A 17,591-nucleotide genomic window follows, 5' to 3' on the forward strand; every position below is an offset into this window, starting at 1 on the left:
TTCCTTCGATGTGGTGGGAACGTAACCGGAGTTAACAGAAGGGTGGCTGGCACCCCATTTTGTTTGTTTTCGTCACCTTATAATAATTGCATGTATTTTATGATGACCGTGGCTTAGGAATGGTGATTTTGACTCGACGCAGACCGAAAAGAGCGATGCACCGCCCAAAGGCAAACGGTCCCATCCGTACAAAGCCATGTTTGGGCTGGAGGTCGCAATGGAAGGCTACGTGCTGTGTCCATCGCAATAACTTTTGAGTGCTTCGCTTGCTTTGGTGTGTGTGACGCATGGCACTCGACATATTGGTTTGCTTAATGTGAAAGTGGTTGAATAGCAAACAAGTGTATAAAATTATTTTGATTCTTTTTTTTTTTTTTTATAGAAAGACTACCACTTGGAGATGAGGTTTTACTTACTAGTTGTGATTATTGACGTACTAATTATGTTTTTTTAGGGTTGTTTGGAGGAGTCATATTGTTTTACATTTTTGCTTGGTGTCACGAAAGCTGACCATTTGTTGTTATTTGAGCTTAAATTTCCCATTAAATTGGTATGAAATTGTGTAAATGCATACATGCCTTATGGGCTCGTTTGGTTCGCGGGAAGCATTTTCCTTCCTAGGAATATGATTCCTGGGAAACAAATTCCTAGGAAGAGGATGCCTAGGAAAGTACTTTTGGCATGTTTGGTTGACCATGGGAAAGTGACAAATTTCCAAGGTGCTTATGTTTGGTTGGCCATCTACTTTCCTAGGAAAGTTATATATAATTCCTATTATGCCCTTAATAAAAATTAAGTTTTTAATGCCTCTTTAATGCTTCTTTAATGCTGAAGGGACTTTTTGGGAAAAAGTAAAAATGGAGTGATTCCCGCCTCATGGGAAAGTAACTTTCCCATGTTTTTCATGGGAAAGACTTTCCCATGAAATGTGGGAATCACATTCCCATGGGAATACTACTTTCCCTTCTCTCTCCTTTGAAAACTCCAACCAAACAAGAGGCATCTCATTACTTTCCCGTTGACCACACTTTCCCCCCTTCTTTTCCCGCGAACCAAACGAGCCCTATATGTTTTGAAAAAAAAATGTGATGGGAACTTGATCGTCAGGATTCAAACCCTAAAGCTACAAGAGGAATTCCTACGAAGCAACTAAGCAAAGATTGATAGGTGGTTGCATGCCTTATATTATGAGAAGAATATAAACAAAATGGGGAAGCTCCAAATTAAAATTTCAAGATGCAATTACCAACCAATTGATCTGAAGTTCTTATGGGATGGGTGGATATGATAGGAACCCAGGTCCTTTCGGGGATTGGATTCTCTAGTTTTGATTTCCTCTTTTGGCTTTGATTAGTTTGTTTAATTAGAAATAAGTTATTAGGACTCCTTTTACTAGGCACATGGCTTAATATTTCATATGTTGTATTTTTGGTAGGAGTGAGAATTATGGTTTGTTAAATTGCCGGTTCTTCCTTTCTATTCTTCTTTAATTGGAGGCCAAGTTCTCTCAAAATAACCTAATTTTTAGGTTCAATCCTCTTCCTTTTTCCTTTCTAGAATGGACGAATAACATGTCTGGTATGAGTACATTCAAGAGAGCCAGCATACAAAATATCCAGAAAATAGGGCCAAGGCTGCACCGACCGTCTACATCACCTCGTTAAGGTGGTCGGCTATGAAGAAAGCAACTCAGTCCACAGCTCTGTTCGCCTCGCCTTGAAGATGGTGCACTCTCTGGCATACTGCCAAACATCCAGAAAAAGAGGGTGTATCTGTGCTCCTAGGGTCTGTCCATAGATCCAACTAATGACCGTGGCCGAGTCGCGCTCCAAGTGAATAAAGTTTCCTCGCAAGCAAGATCTCACATAACTGATCTCTACCCAAGCCGCCCTTAACTCCGCTCCAGCATCGAAGTGTGTGGATTTGACACCCTCCTACAGTAACGAGATGCGATCAAGGCCTCTGATAATAAATCTGACACCATCCCTACTGCCGTCATCAGACATGCTATCGTCGAAGTGAACCTTGACAAACTCAAAAATGAGGGCTCCTAAGAGATGAAGATCATCCTGGTAGTTGCAGAAGCTGAAAAGGAGCCCCAAGTATCCCAAGTTATCGAAAGCTCTTCAGGGAAGGCTGAGTGAATAACTTCTAGTACCTGAACATGGGCCCTCTCTGCAGTGAATCTAGGCAACTGACTGTGCCCCTCGAAAACATGCTCATTCTTGGCCAGCCAAATAGGATATGCTAAACAAGCAGTCTTGATGTCTTGAACTCTCATAGGGGCTCTCTCGGAGTAGTCCCTCGGGTAAGAGAGGAAGGCCTCAATGGGTACCACCGATCGGAGAAAAAAATGGAGCCATCAAGGAGCCACCACACCTACACTTCCCTATAGCATCAAAAGAAGACATGATCCGCAGACTCGTCATACATCACACATCGGTGGGAAACTAATCCCATGTCTATTTAGGATGCTCGTGGTAGGCAAGCGGCTCCATGCCACCTTTCAGACAAATAGAACAACTCTAGGTTGGGCTCCCAACCTCTAAACCCAAGCACAGTCTTGCCTTTGCTCAGTCTCAGCTCTAAACATATGATACAAATTATTTAGGTTGATGTAATGTGTCTACATATAAGGGAGCTTTGGTCTCCTTATAAATTTATTCTTAGTTATTAAAGTCTTTCTTGTAAAGCCATACACAGAATTTATATTTTGGATCCTCTAAAAATCAAGTTTTTAAGGAAAGGTGCCAGCCAATTGAGTTATTAGTTAGTAAAACTACTACCCACTACACAAAATCTAATAGAAACAAATTTAACACGATAAAATAAATAAACTCAATATTTTATTATTTTTTAAAGAATTATATTCTATTCTATCATTCTTCTCCCACGAACTCTCCTAATATGCGTTTTTGAGAGAGCCCTACTATTTAGACAGGAAAAGTAACATAGTTTCTAGATGCTGAGAATCTTGGTCTACACGACATTCTGTTCTGCCACGTAGTGTGTGTTCTGCACGTCAAGTCCTCGTAATTTGGCATAGAGATCAAGCCTACATAAAATAATATTTTTCACTAGCTCTATATATTTAAACAATTTATGGGCTTTCAAATGATGTTATGCCGATGAAAAGCGACATTAGCTATCTCAATCTGCCAATCCCTCGCACAAAGCCCAGCTAGCTACTTAATTTAATTCTTCATCAGTGTTCTCACAACTGTGGACCAATTTTTCATCAGAAACAGTGTTCCTGATGCAAAACTATGGACTTGTGTAAGCTATCAGACAAATGAAGCGAGCAACCATAGAAAAGTTTTGGCATCAAAAAGCATAATACTGACGTGGGCACCCAGATATATTACTTCATAAAACAACCACTCGGCCCCAAGGTTCTTCGATTGTACTGAAAGGCAGGCACAAGCCTGTGCTGCGCTATGCCCAACCTTGTAGGGCCCATGCAAGCTTTGGTTACGTCATGGAGTTTCAACCACTTCCAATTCCTAGTGGCTGGTAGACGGACTTCGGGCTCGTTTGGTTCGCAAGGGGGAAAAATGTGGTCAACGGGAAAGTAATGAGATGCCTCTTGTTTGGTTGGAGTTTTCAAAGGAGAGAGAAGGAAAAGTTGTATTCCCATGGGAATGTGATTCCCACATTTCATGAAAAAGTCTTTCCCATGAGAAACATGGGAAAGTTACTTTCTCATGAGGCGGGAATCACTCCATTTTTACTTGTTCCCAAAAAGTCCCTTCAGTATTAAAGAAGTATTAAAGAGGCATTAAAAACCTAATTTTTATTAAGGGCATAATAGGAATTATATATAACTTTCCTAGGAAAGTGGATGGCCAACCAAACATAAGCACCTTGGAAATTTGTCACTTTTCCATGGTCAACCAAACATGCCAAAAGTACTTTCCTAGGCATCCTCTTCCTAGGAATTTGTTTTCCAGGAATCATATTCCTAGGAAGGAAAATGCTTCCCGCGAACCAAACGAGCCCTTCATGTGTCCGGTCTGGCAGATGGGCGTGGGTGCGAGCCGGTCCGCCCAAGTGGGCACCGGCGGCCGCTCTGCGTCTCGGTCCGCGGAAACGGTGGTTGGGGCGGCTGTGGCTCGCCCAGTTCATGAAGAGGCTCCCCTCCGCATCTAAAACCAGGATTCTAATTCAGATCCATCACGGACCAAATCTGGTTACCAGACTATGATTTGATGCTCCCCCAGGCAGCAGCATCCCCCCATACGATTCGTAGTATTATAGCAGATGCCATGGAACCCGGAGTTATCTCTAACTTGTATTCCATCTCTTCTTATGAAATGACCAAAATGGTTCTTTAGCCAACAAAAGGTAACCGCAGAGCTGACCGTATTTTTATCTTTCGACCCAAATATTTTTACCGTTGAGCAACAAGAGGAGGGTGGATATGGTAGGGTCTTGCCCAAAGGGCACCTGCATGCGCTGTGAAACCAAGTGGATTCAAGGCTACATGAGAGTCTTATGATTTATAAGTGAGGCTTGCAAGATATTTTGGAGGGAGTCCAGCTTACAGCAGGTGTAAGCTCCCTGAGAGCTAAGGTAACAGCCGGGTCCATTTCAACCGCGCACAACCGATGTAAGAAATTTAGGTCCATGCCTACGTATGAGATCTAGACTAGAACGCCGCGAAATGAATTCGATAGAAACAGCAACATTTCGTACGCCATTTCGTCCAGAATTAAGCACCGTAGCTGAAACTTCTTTAAGGGCATAAGGAGGTAGGGCATTCATCTCCTAATTGTGTTTTTAAGTGGCTGGTTCAATTTTGCTTCAACCGATATACATATCCTAATTATGTTTGTTTCAGCATGTTCAATTCTGTCATTTATTTTATCATTAACCAACATTTTGAATCAGCAAATACCCCACTCTTATTGTCATCAATAATTTTCTTTAAACCACCAAAAGTTTTATTAGCACCTATTAAATCCCTTTCTACTTGATTATTTTGTATGATAAGAGCAGATCAATCAGACTACCAATGCCAATTCAACACCCAAACTGGAAAGGGCAAATATACGGTGGACAACCAATAAATAAAAGAAGCTCAAGCTATTGGGGTGAATGCTAATTCGACGTTCCTATAAGGGAAGAGCACAGAAAGAGAAACTACCGTCCCTCCTGATTATTTCCCTTAAGGAGTACCCAAAGGCCAACCTGTCTCCCTCGTACCTGAATACTTGAATTGGGGAGAGATTTCTTGCGGTGTGGGGCTTGTTTCACTGCAAATTCTAATCTATAAAGCAGAATTTCATGCTGATGTTTGATTCTTGGGGTATGCGATTGGCGCAGCATATCCTTATTCTTCCAAATAACATTGTCATTCCGAGTCCATAGAATGATAGTGAATCTGGTTGACTATATTGCAGGTGGATCTCCCTCTGTTCCTTTTCTTTTTTTTTTCTCCCTCCTAAAGAAACGTAGAATTCCTTGTCCTCATACCAATTGTTTTTGAAGTTACATAAAAATTTAAATCACTTGAAAACATAACCTCCTTGTAGATAAGTGAAAAACCAAAGAAAAGCAGGAAAGGAGGATAAGAGCTTTGCTCCAGCGCATGACCAGGAGAAACATGGAATCCCTGGGATTCAAGATACGCTTAAGGGAGTCAAATCTGTTTGTCCACTTTACTTTAAGGTGCAGCAATCTTCGTTGCGATTCACACTCGCTTTACCGGCCTTTGCACGTAAGATCTGTTGGGATCTTCTGTTTTGAGCTTTGGTGGTCGGGTCTCTCCCTTTTTACCCTATAGAACAAGATGCCAGCCATCATTTTCAGAATTTCCACCCGAAGTCTCTCATGGATTTATCCACGGTTAATATGCATAATCTTTCTTACCTTCTTTCCAGTCTTCATGAAATCTCTCCAGCTGGAAACCTGTGAATACAACTAAATCAGGTAAACAAGAAGCATTTGTTTCCAATTGCCAACCTACCAACCCTTGTGTAGGTAAAGCACAAGTTCCACTTTACTAGCTTTCATGTTCAAATTTAAATAGAATGTAATGGAAGAATCAAGGAAAACAGAAATATGACGACCAAGAAAAGAAATGTAATAACTACAATTTGCAAAGTTGGTTAACTTAATGGAGGGGAAAAGACTATGATAACGTGTATAAAGAAGATTAGAATAGAATATGCAGTTGATTAAACATCTCAGAATTGCCATAATTTAAGCTCAAAAACTGTGAAACTTCGTAAATCAACCACTCAAACATGAGAAGTTATTGGTAGGAACACACTTATCGCAAGCACCAATTCCTAATGCAAATTTCCTGTGTTCACCATTAATCCTAATTCTAGAAAAGCTTTCACTGTATGAGGTGGCAACAGAATTTTGTGCATGCTGCAAGACATCATTTGTTGAAAATCCATTTATTGCATTGTATGGCAGGATTTAGGAAGATGCATTATAACAAGACTTAGAACTTAGTGAATTTAGAACGTTATGGGTTATGTTGATCTGTCATGCCCACCTTACTATCATGAGGAAGCACATCCTAGAGAACCCATTGAACATGAGTGTCCTACCTTATTTTCAGCAATATCAATGGACTTAAAAGGTTAACCTGCGAAGACAGCCTGTCTAATGCAGGGCCAAGGATATCTTACCACTGTATAGTATTGCATCAAGACTAAAAGTAACAAGCATTATTTTATGCGTCTAAAACTTGGTTCCATTCCTATCAATGCACCAACCAGTAAACATGCGCTTTTTCTCGAGTTTCAATCACAACATTATTCGAATTGTAATCAAACATTTTCTTTATCCATGTTCTCCTAGGAACACCTCCTCTAGTCTAGGTTGCACACATCAATTCCATCTCAATCAGTAGTCCATTGATATTGGTCGAACCTACAACCTTTCATCTATGCTCTAATTGCTAATGAAGCTCTTCTGAGCCAAACAGGTAGTTACTAAATTCATCATTACAATGCTTATTTTATGTGCTTGAACTCCCATTCAACATTTTGCCGGAAACAAGCGACTTTTAAATTCTCATTTCGTGATTCCATATACTTTTTAAATTGATGGTCGATACACCTTCCCCCCTCTTTGTGCCAATTATTTTGATGCATTTGCAGTGCCTTGCACTCTACAATCAAATTCTATCAATAAGATAGCCTCTTGTAACAAAAATCTGCACATGGTGTATGGATATTTCCTTGGTATTCCTAGCATTCAGTTCTTTATACATGGTCAATTCAACAACACAGCTCCCACCACTCCCAATCCCCTTTCCCATTTAGTGCAACTAACAACAGAACAGCTGCAAGACCAACTATCCTTGCAAGAAGATTTTTATTAGTCAGCTATGCTTTAACAGGGGATCAGTTGTCATCTCAGCACATAATGAGGTGTAAGTAAAACTCTGGATGGCTATAGCATTACTCTTGATAGATTCTTTTTTAGTCACGTTTAAATGCTTTTATATCTTTTGATTTATAAAATGGACCACTGATGTCACTCCCTTTAATAAGTGCATACAAGAAATATTTTTAAAGGATTGCAAGTCACAAAGATAAACAGACAAATATCCATAAAAGTAGCCTTATCCATTTAAAAGTCACATTATTCAAGATTTTTTCATCCTCTATAACATCTTTCTTTTAATATTCACCCTAAAGCCATACACACACTGCAACCAACAAACTAAAACACATTTTTTAGCCCATATGAAGGATCTATGCAGCTCATGCTTCTTGTGCTTCTTAAAATGCCACATATTTCTCTGCCCTATATGTGCTACAGTTTTAACCTCCAACCACATACTGTGGATTGAAGAAAAAGCTCATTTAGTGACAGCCCTTGGGACTCCCACTGATGCCCTTTTATGTTGCTTCCTGTAAGTAATTTTTCGTAAATCCTCCAAATGTTGAAAGTTATATCCTTTAAAAATTAAAAGAAGAGAGCTTACAATATGCATTCAACAGAAGATTCAACTTTATATTTATGTTATTTCCCATTGAAAGCATCCCTCATATTGCTAAGTGCAATCTTCTACAAATAACCGTATCAGCACTCATGAAAGCAATAATATCCAGGAAAAAGTAATATTTTACACGTTCAAGATGCAAAATAGTTTTATTAAAAGGTTAATAAATGAAATCTCATATATTATAAGATATACCATTCGCTTCTGATTTTGGAGAGTGTAGCGCTTTAACACTGAGCAAACTGAGTGCATTTTAAATTTTAGTATTAATGGAAAGATGATATTGATCAATATAGGAACTCATAAGTTGACACTATAACCTAACAGAGCTGGCCCTGTGATTCTGATCATATCAGATGTAGCAGGATAAGGAGTGGGACAGAAAAAATTAACGCACTAAAAAGAGATCATAGAGGCAGTGCCTATAAAATGTGTTTAGAATTTTAGACTGAATGAAAAAAGTAAATATATGATAGACATAGTCAATATTTGAATAATTATGTCTGAGCTTGAAAGAAAATAAAGGATAACATAAACTAGCTCAGTGAAGGCCAGCATGATGTCACTGTAGTGACACCCAGCATTTGGGATGTAACTCTCCTACAACTATAACAAACATGAGCATTTAGAACCATAAATTTATAAGCTTCTGATTTCTACTGATTGCAAGATCAAACTAGCATTACAAGAATAATCTCGTTAAAGTTAAAAAGTAGAAAGCGAACATACTCGCTGATCTCTTGTTTCTTCCCACTGTTCCTCATGCTCACGCTTCCTTTTCCACATTTCCTTAGTCTCTTCTTCATCCTTCTTCAGTCTTCCTTCCTCTTCCGATATCTATTCAATATAAAATTGCATTTTAAAGATGTTTAATGATCCATTAACTATCATTAGTCATTAACTAAAATAAAAATACATATATATACTGAAATAAGGTTTTAGCAGACCCTCATTTGCATTTTCCTCCGACGCCACTCTTGCTGAGTTAAAATTTCACGCACTTTCATTTTCAATTGCTGCTGGAATTCTTCTGATTGCTCAAACTGCTGCTCACATTTTCCCTATATATAGAAGTCCGATATTTCTTTTGAGTCAGAATTTAAAACCTTTCAAAAGTAATATTTAGAGGAAAAGAATATGCAAGCTCAAATGTTAACGATCGCAAACACATTTTATTTATTTATATCCTCAGCATGTAAAAACTTCAACTTAATTCAGATATAACCATACACGACGAGGGAAAAATAAACAATGAAAAGAACAAACAAAGTAAACAAAAATGGAAAAATGGAAATGCCATCAATAACATCATTGAGTTTACACAGATACTTCCTATAATTCAACACTAAGTGATACAACTACTTTAGCAACTCAGTGGCATTGATTCTCTCTTGATATGTTACAAATTCAACTTGTCATAGCCTAATATAAAGTACAGCAGTAGGCTATGGAACTCCAATGTAACATGAGAAACAACACTTGAAATCTTAAATAAATAATGTATGCACACCATAGAGAATGCATGTAACTTAAATATTACAGGAATGTCATATACAGCATACATAAATATTCCCAAGCACAAATTATTTCACGAGCACTTTAGATAATTATAGTCTTATTGATGATGATGATTTTGTGGAAGCATCACACATGCTGTAACAAAAGAGCTAGTTCTGAATGTGTTCAGAAAAAATTCAATTGTATGCTCTACATGGTAGTCAAATAGCTCAGCCAACCCCAGGTAATAGTCCCAAGCAGTTGCCTAGGTGCCCAGAAGATGGACTTAATAAAAAGTCAGTCAGTTAGTTTTTAGCATAAGTACTTCATTTATACTATCAGATTATTGCACTATCTTAAAAATTAAGAATTTCGCAAACGTTAATGCATACAGAATGTCTTAGCTCAAGTGATAGAGATTGTTGAGCTAGCTCAGCTGTCCATCTTGATGGAGGCTGGTGCTCAGCTCTGGGGTTTTTAATAATAAATGATCATTTCAGTCAATTTATCATCACTTAAATTAGTTTCTTAGTACAAACTGGTTGTCCCTCGAAATTAAACTCTTCAAAAAAATGTCAAAAATAACTCCTTCTTCAATCTTACCAAGCTAATTAAAGTCAAAAAGCCAGTACTACAAAAAGGAAAATGCAGACTAAGAAATAACGGTTCCCAGAAATCATAAAGCATATGTTTCTTATTTTCATATGACAAATAATTATACATATAGAGTAGTCATGAGGTGAAACAATGAACAAATGGCTTTACTCTATATTCAATTCTAAATAACAAGGGGGTTGTTTTAAAAATTAAGTACCTCGACATTCAATCAGTAAATGGGTCAAAATTATTTTGATTTCTATCTGAGGGTTAATATTTAATCCACCTAAGACAAGAAGCAAAATTTTCAAGCTTGAAGATCGGATACATCAAGTATGAAGGGAAAAAATATTTGGCAAAAACAATGCTCAAAATACATGCCCTTGCTCAAAGGTACGACAGAAAATGAATGAAACACCTCACTTTACCTCATCAACTAGTGCTTTTATTTTAGAAGCACTGTCTTTCTTCAACTGTTTCTTCCTCCGCATCCTTAGCTCTTCTGCAGCTCATAAACAAAAAGAACCAGTTGTTTCATCTGTTAGAATATCATGCGATTCCAGTTGTTCCAGCAACATAGAAGAAAACAGAGGACTCCTAAAATCAATTCCAAAAGACAGTAATGAAGAACAAAAAGTTTAAAAGCAACCATACCTAATCACTTGCTGCTAAAACACAGCAGCACCTCACAAAAATAATAAGAAGCGTTTCTACAAGACAAATTCTAAACCACAGATCTATGGGGCAAAATATGACAAGCACCAAAAAATGGTCTTCAATAGGGAATAAGTTGCCCTTTTTTCTATCTCAAGCATCCTAAGGATAGACAGACATCAAACAAGAAAATGAAGCTACATTGCCTTAAAGGCAAAAATAAATTTTACCCATGGTTGTACGCAGTTGTGAATGGAAATTTAATATATCAGCAGAGTCAACACTGATATAAGAATTTTATATTTCATAGAAGACATCGTATTTCTAAGAAAACTATCCAATGTCCAGACTGTCTTAGAAGAATGCACCGAAATTGCTTGTATAAAGATAATAGATAATCAAAGGATAAGAAGGAAGCACAAACATGTAGATTTATGGGCGCACCTTTTGCAGCATTTATTTGAGTAAGAAGGTATTCCCTTTCCTGCGGATCGAGTAGTAACTGCTGGGCTTTTGCCAATGCTGTTAGAAGCAAAATTTAATCATCAGTAACACTTCCAAAACAAGATAAATGAAAAAAAAGGGACAGCCAAGGCTGCATAAAGATTTTAAAAAATTTTGGGAGGAAAAAACACATTAGCCATCACTAGGGAGGGAAAAAACACATCAGCCATCACATATTTGCATCTTAGCAAGTCATATATGTTGGGACATGGCGCTATTTGATGAAGAAAGTTGATAATACTGGCATTTGGGCTACAGATTTTTAATGCTTTATTAAAAAGCACCAAATTTCAGTGGCAGGAGAAAAAAGAAAGATTGCATGTTCCACGCTTTGAAAGAAAAGATTAACAAGCTTCATGCAAATGTCGTTAGTATAAAATATAGACATATTATGCTTTACTCAATCAACAGTAAACTGCTAATACAGGTGCAGATGAAGAGAGTATTTAGTAGTAGACCAAGTATTCAGTAATGGTTGACAAAAATATGGATGTGCTTAGCACTTGTTCATGAAGGAAAAAAAATGGGGGAAAGAACAAAGAAGCATATCTGGGTGGGTACAGTTTAATGCATAGAACTTTTAAGGGCTGATTGATTGTTTGTGATTTTCAGGGAACAGGAAACCATAAAACATGATTCTACGCAAGGTCTTAAAGAGGGCCACAGTATGATGGCAGCAGGGGTACTGCACAGCACAAATGAGGTATGTGGGTGTATATTGGGCAATATATAAAGTTGGTACTTTGGAAATATTTTCTTAAAAAATAAAACACACATAAATTGATAATAATAGAAATTCAGAATTAAATAAGTAGAAAATCCAAGAAAAAATACTTTCAGACTTACTTAAGAGCCTTTTCAGCAGAGACTATCATGTTAACCTATAAAACTAACATGATCTGACGAACCATAATCAAACATTAAGTAAGCCAATGCAATGAACAAATCTATTACTAAATGATGCAAAAACAAATACAAGCTATGAAGAAGCACAACCTATAACTAAGTTTAAAATATCTTTCTAATAAACAAAACATATAGTATTTAATCTACAAATCTTCAAAAAGACACTCGAAAATCAATCTGTAAGCGACTTATCAAACAATGATCGATCATCATCACAAACCATATATATCCGGATTCCACATGCACGCTCCCTTGACCTATGTAAATGACTAGCAGCCCACTATGCGATTTGACTGCATGGACTGTATTTCAGAACATTGACTATCTGCTAAATAGTTACGAAATATAGGGTAGGACCAGCTTTTCTGTAATGTTCATTTTTTAGGTTCTCTGATCAACCAGGATTTCCAAAACAGGTCCAAGCAAACAAACATAAAATTTTATAAAACTCATTATTTTAGGTTTTGCACAGATCCAGTTGCAACCAAATATCCCTTAAAAGCTATAAGGAATATTTACATGTGGTGACATACATGTCATATGTTGAGAGAACTAAAGAGGAGATGAAAAGGTACGCAGTGAACATGGGTTTGGAGATAGGAATGCTCTGAAGGATCCAGTATATTAGTTCCTAGGGGCCTATTATCTAGCATTGTCAAATAATTCTTCTAAGAATCCAATAATCCTAGAGAGTGGATTGAATTTGCCGGATAAATTATTCTCTTCATAAGATAGATAACATGAAAAGCTTCTAAAGCGATATCCAAAGAATACCTAGCCACACAAGATAAACTAGTAGTTGCAAATGCGTATATTAGGATCAAAAGGAAGAGAAATGAAACCATAAAACAACCTAGAATGTGATGGAGAAATATAAAAAGGAAAAATGAATAGTTTATCAGAGAATAAATATTGAAACAAGGGAACAAAAGTTGACATCTAAAACATGAATGCTGTCTACATAATAGGCGAACTAGCAAGGAGATGGAGAAGCCTCAAAGATGGCTCACTTCCACAAAGAAGATAAGAGAAGAAGATAAAAGAGAGTATGAGCCGAGGTAGAAAAAAAGGGAAGAGAGAAAGAAACCAATAGATGAAGGGCTAGGGGTTGTCAGAATTGTTATTTAGTTCACACCATGCACTTCAACACTATTTTTTCCCATTTTCTTTTTCTGTGCATGATGTTATTATACTTTACATCCCCATGCATTGTATGTGTTTGATTGAGGGGTGAGAACAATTTCAGGGTGTTCATATTCCTCACTTCAAGTGGTCATGTGACAGGTACATGACTCAAGTGCAGTCCACCAAACTGATACACAAAATATTGAGTCTAACATAGGAATAAGAGAAGTAATTTGAAAGAGTGAGTTGAAAAAAGTACTCAATTGAAATAACTTCCAGATGCTAAGATAAAATTGTGGGATCTAAATCCTAATCTGTTTAATCCAGTGAAATAAACATACATAGTCCTGGGAAAAAAAAACATAAGCAGGAAATGAAGCATATAAAAACAACACATCTCATGATAGAAGCTCAAGAGGAAATGTTTAATGTTAAGCTTTACACTCACACAATTATCTCAAGGGCAAACAACAACAAAAACAGCTTCGGGATAGCAAAAACAGCAAAAAGTTATAAGAGGGGGCAATACTGTGGAAGACAACAGAATGAAGAAGTGATTTGTCTGAAAAAATAAACAGACGATGAAAGAGAAAAGAAAAGACTGACATGAATACTTACCAATGAAGACGATTGCAGATATCAAAACTGTTATCCAGTTAAAAAATAGAAAGATGATCAACCTCGAAGTTTGCTCAAGATGTCATCTCACAGAGTTTTAAGACTTATTACAATTTAAGGCCTAATAATTTAATCTTGGACCTAAGAAAAGTTTACACTTTAACTCTTCAAATAAATATCTCTAATTCCTACTACAGACTCAGGTTTAAGTTGCACAAAACCAGTGATTACATTAGTTGTCCGATGCCCGTTGCATGACAATTTTTAGCGACAGATTTGGGGGACCCCCACATCTTCAGCTAACATTCACCCCCCCACTTAATAAAATAATACATGACTATGTTACCAGGAAGATTTAAGAAGGAACCTAAATGAGCCGGCGAGCTTGCTAATTCCTAAATGCTCATGTATACGCTTTTGTGTGAGCAAGAATGCCCAAATCTCTAGCATGATTATCTTTTTTTATCAAAAAGAAAAGTTTTTAGACCAAAAAGACAAAGGGTTTGGGCAAGGATTTTTTTCTCATAAAGAAGCATGAGTTCTAAAACAAAAGCTTGAGTCATAAACTCACAAGCGCCTGAACATTAATATCACAGTTATTTCACATATATTGCTTGTTAGCATCAACATTTTAAGTCTTGGTACTAGACCCTATACCTATAACTTCTTGTGTAGGTCAGGTCGGTTCAATATACCCCCGTACCAACGTACATTGTATGAGGGCAATATTGAACTCCCATATTGTAACGATAATGTATCAGGTTAGTATGATACGCCTTGAACCTGACCGGTATATGTCAGTACTTAACATCATCATGCCTACAATGGAAATCACTGTATCAACATTTGAGAAGATGGTTTTAAAAGAGCAAGTGGAAAGAGGATAGGTGTGATTAGAAGAATGTGTGGGTCAATGGATGTGGTTGGGGTTCAGAGATGTGGGATGGGGCAGATGAGAATTTAAATGGGAAGGGACCTTGGATCACATTCCATGATACTAAAATGGATTAAATGGAGGCATTCAAGTCAAGTTGCTAGGCATGGCTTAACAATTTGGATAGCATGGTGATGCCCAATAAAGATGTCATGGATGAAGTTTGGAACCTTAGGCAAGATGTGAAAGTGGTAAGGAGGGGATTCAAGGCAAAATAAATCCATGTGCTTAAGAAACAAGGTTCAGTGCTTGAGAAACTAAAGGAAAAAACTGAGACTATCAAGATCTCAGATTCATGTATTGATAGATGAAAATCATGACACAAGCAGGTAGCAAAAGTGAAGCTCTATATAAATGGGTTTTTGGAGACTAGGTGTCATAGGAATTTTAGGATGCCAAGGAGTTAGAAAACTTTCTTGGCAAGTGGATAAGTATATAAAGGTATTAGTTTCCAATGTAAAAGTCAATCCTAGGTCTTCTAAAACCACTTCTTTTAGAAAAAGAAAACCATATAATTCTTCACATAAATCTAGAGCTAGAAAATCTAATCAGACAGCATTTTGAATTAAAAAACCAAGTGTTGATTTCTCTTGTTACAAACTCTAAAAGCTTCAGAACTTTATCTTATCAAGACCACTACTAGTGATATTTAATGGATATTACACGGCCTCAATTTGTGATTCATGATAATTCTTGTTTATTCTCATACCACAATCAAGAAGCTGTAAAGAAATATTATTGACAGAGGGATGGATGCAACAGCTCATCATCAAACACAACACCGAGAAAATATGTTTCAATTCACTCCACTCCCCAATATAGAAGAAGCATATTTAATTTAGAGCACCTGAAAAAGCCTCCTTTGCTTGTGGATGCTTGCACTTGTCAGGGTGAACCAGCAAAGACAACTACAAAACTCAGCAAACTTAAATAAGGTCCAACATCAAAAGGATTCCCAATAATAGATAAAGAGACAGGCAATCTGCTTATCGAATTCAAATATGTAATTTTACCTTTCGATATCGCTTCTTCACATCATTGGTTGATGAATCAAAAGGTAAGTTGAGATGCTCAAAAGGATTCAACTTGAAGCATGAAAGTATCCTGAGGAGGTTCATAGTTGCTCACAGAGTGAACAAAATATGCAATAGCAAGGCAAAATAATGATAATTAAACACCCTCCAGAAAAAAACTTTAGAGTTATGCCCAAGCCAGCCACGTCTTGACAGGATGAGGTGGTTGTCAACAAGCAAAAACATTTGGTGAAATATATTGGCAGATTGAGATTCTCCAAATCATGCATCTCTATTGGGTCTGTTGATCCCTTTGCACCAAATTATGAACTATGAATTCACTGATTATTTGCAAAGTGCATATTGTATTTGGGCTTAATTGCAAATTTATTGAGGCAGAGCATAACAGATTATGTATAAATGGTTCATATCATACATGACCCCTCCATAGCACTACCATATTGCACACATATTATACCTGTATTTTCTGTAAATCAATTAGTGTAACATTAGTTAAAGTAAATGACATATCTAGTATAATCTAATTATAATAAGTAAAGCTGAATTAACCTAAGATTAGAATGGATAATTTATTACTTACATATAACTTAAAATTCGAGTGGGATTCAAGCATGATTAACTTTTGCTTGCGGTTATTTGAGTTGTGAGTCTTGTGACTATCTAAATCTCTTTGTTAATGAAAAATTTCCCTAACTACCCTTTTGATTTTTCTCTTGGAAGCATTCTCGTTTCCTATCATCTTTATAACGGCAGCTAGTCTTCAATTATCCTAACAATTTTTCATTTAGTTCTGCATTCTGCTGCCAACTACTATCTCATGATTCCAGGAAAACCTGGAAAAAGAAAAAGATGTCCAGCTGCTCCATACTATAGAAACACCTACCTATATTCTCTAAATTTGCAGGTTTTCTCATCCTATATTTCTGCTTCCTTTCATCTTGCGTTAATTAATTAATTGACCGTCTATCCTAAAACTCCAGAAATTTCTTAAAGTTGACGTTTCAAAGAATGTTAATTATTTAATTCAACATGGTGCAAGAAAAAGAAAAAAATTCCTAATCACCTCCAAACGTACCAGACTTAACTCTCTCCCTATCAAACAACTGAACAATCAAAGAATTCTCACCCCATGTCCTTTCTCCCTCAGATACCCTAACTTTCCACGGTCGAAACCAAATTATTATTTCTGAAAAAGAATATGAATCCGAAGATATAATTCCTATATGATCCATGAAAACCTTGAATGATATCTTCCCTTCAAAGTTCAAACCCTCACCAACTAAAATTTCGTCAATACTTTCGTTAAAAATTTCCAGTCGAAAACCATAAATAGGTACCAGTTACGGATTGAGCTAAACCGGTGGTGATATAGAGAAAAAACAAGAAAGAGAAGTGGGATTGAGACCTGACGACCTCGTTGTCTCTCTCGACTTCGCTGACCTCAGCCAGAAAGCTTTTGAGGAGCAGATCCTCCTCCGTCTCGGCGGCCATCGGAATCGCGAGCTCTGGCTTCTTGGCCTTCTCGCCGTGCGCTCTGATGGGAACCAGAGGGCCAGGGGCGCCTCTCTTCTTCCGTGGAAACGAGCCGATGCTCCTGACGCACGGAATCGGACTCCGGAAAGGCCTCAAGGGGCTTTTGTTTCGGTCCCCGTTCGACTCGGTGCGCAACCGCCCAATCCCGTGACTCCCATCACCCATCAAGATTCGCGGAGCATAAATGTGTGCTTAGGATTTGGGAATTACCTATCAGCGT

The 17,591-nt window shown here is 37.4% G+C and overlaps 1 protein-coding gene across 1 annotated transcript; it reads right to left on the minus strand.

Moving 5' to 3' along the window:
* Positions 1 to 5,372: 5,372 nt before the first annotated feature.
* On the minus strand, positions 5,373 to 17,551 carry LOC103701848 (J domain-containing protein spf31-like). The gene is made up of 9 exons (XM_008784052.4): positions 17,244 to 17,551; positions 15,818 to 15,908; positions 15,652 to 15,712; positions 11,162 to 11,239; positions 10,492 to 10,565; positions 8,917 to 9,030; positions 8,699 to 8,806; positions 5,872 to 5,910; positions 5,373 to 5,779 (listed from the first exon to the last, which is right to left on the minus strand). Exons 1-9 carry the CDS (start codon positions 17,534 to 17,536, stop codon positions 5,693 to 5,695), a joined length of 945 nt encoding a protein of 314 aa, XP_008782274.1. The 5' UTR covers positions 17,537 to 17,551; the 3' UTR covers positions 5,373 to 5,692.
* Positions 17,552 to 17,591: the final 40 nt, after the last annotated feature.

Source organism: Phoenix dactylifera, chromosome 9, assembly GCF_009389715.1.
Source record: "Phoenix dactylifera cultivar Barhee BC4 chromosome 9, palm_55x_up_171113_PBpolish2nd_filt_p, whole genome shotgun sequence".
Taxonomy (NCBI): Eukaryota; Viridiplantae; Streptophyta; class Magnoliopsida; order Arecales; family Arecaceae; genus Phoenix; species Phoenix dactylifera.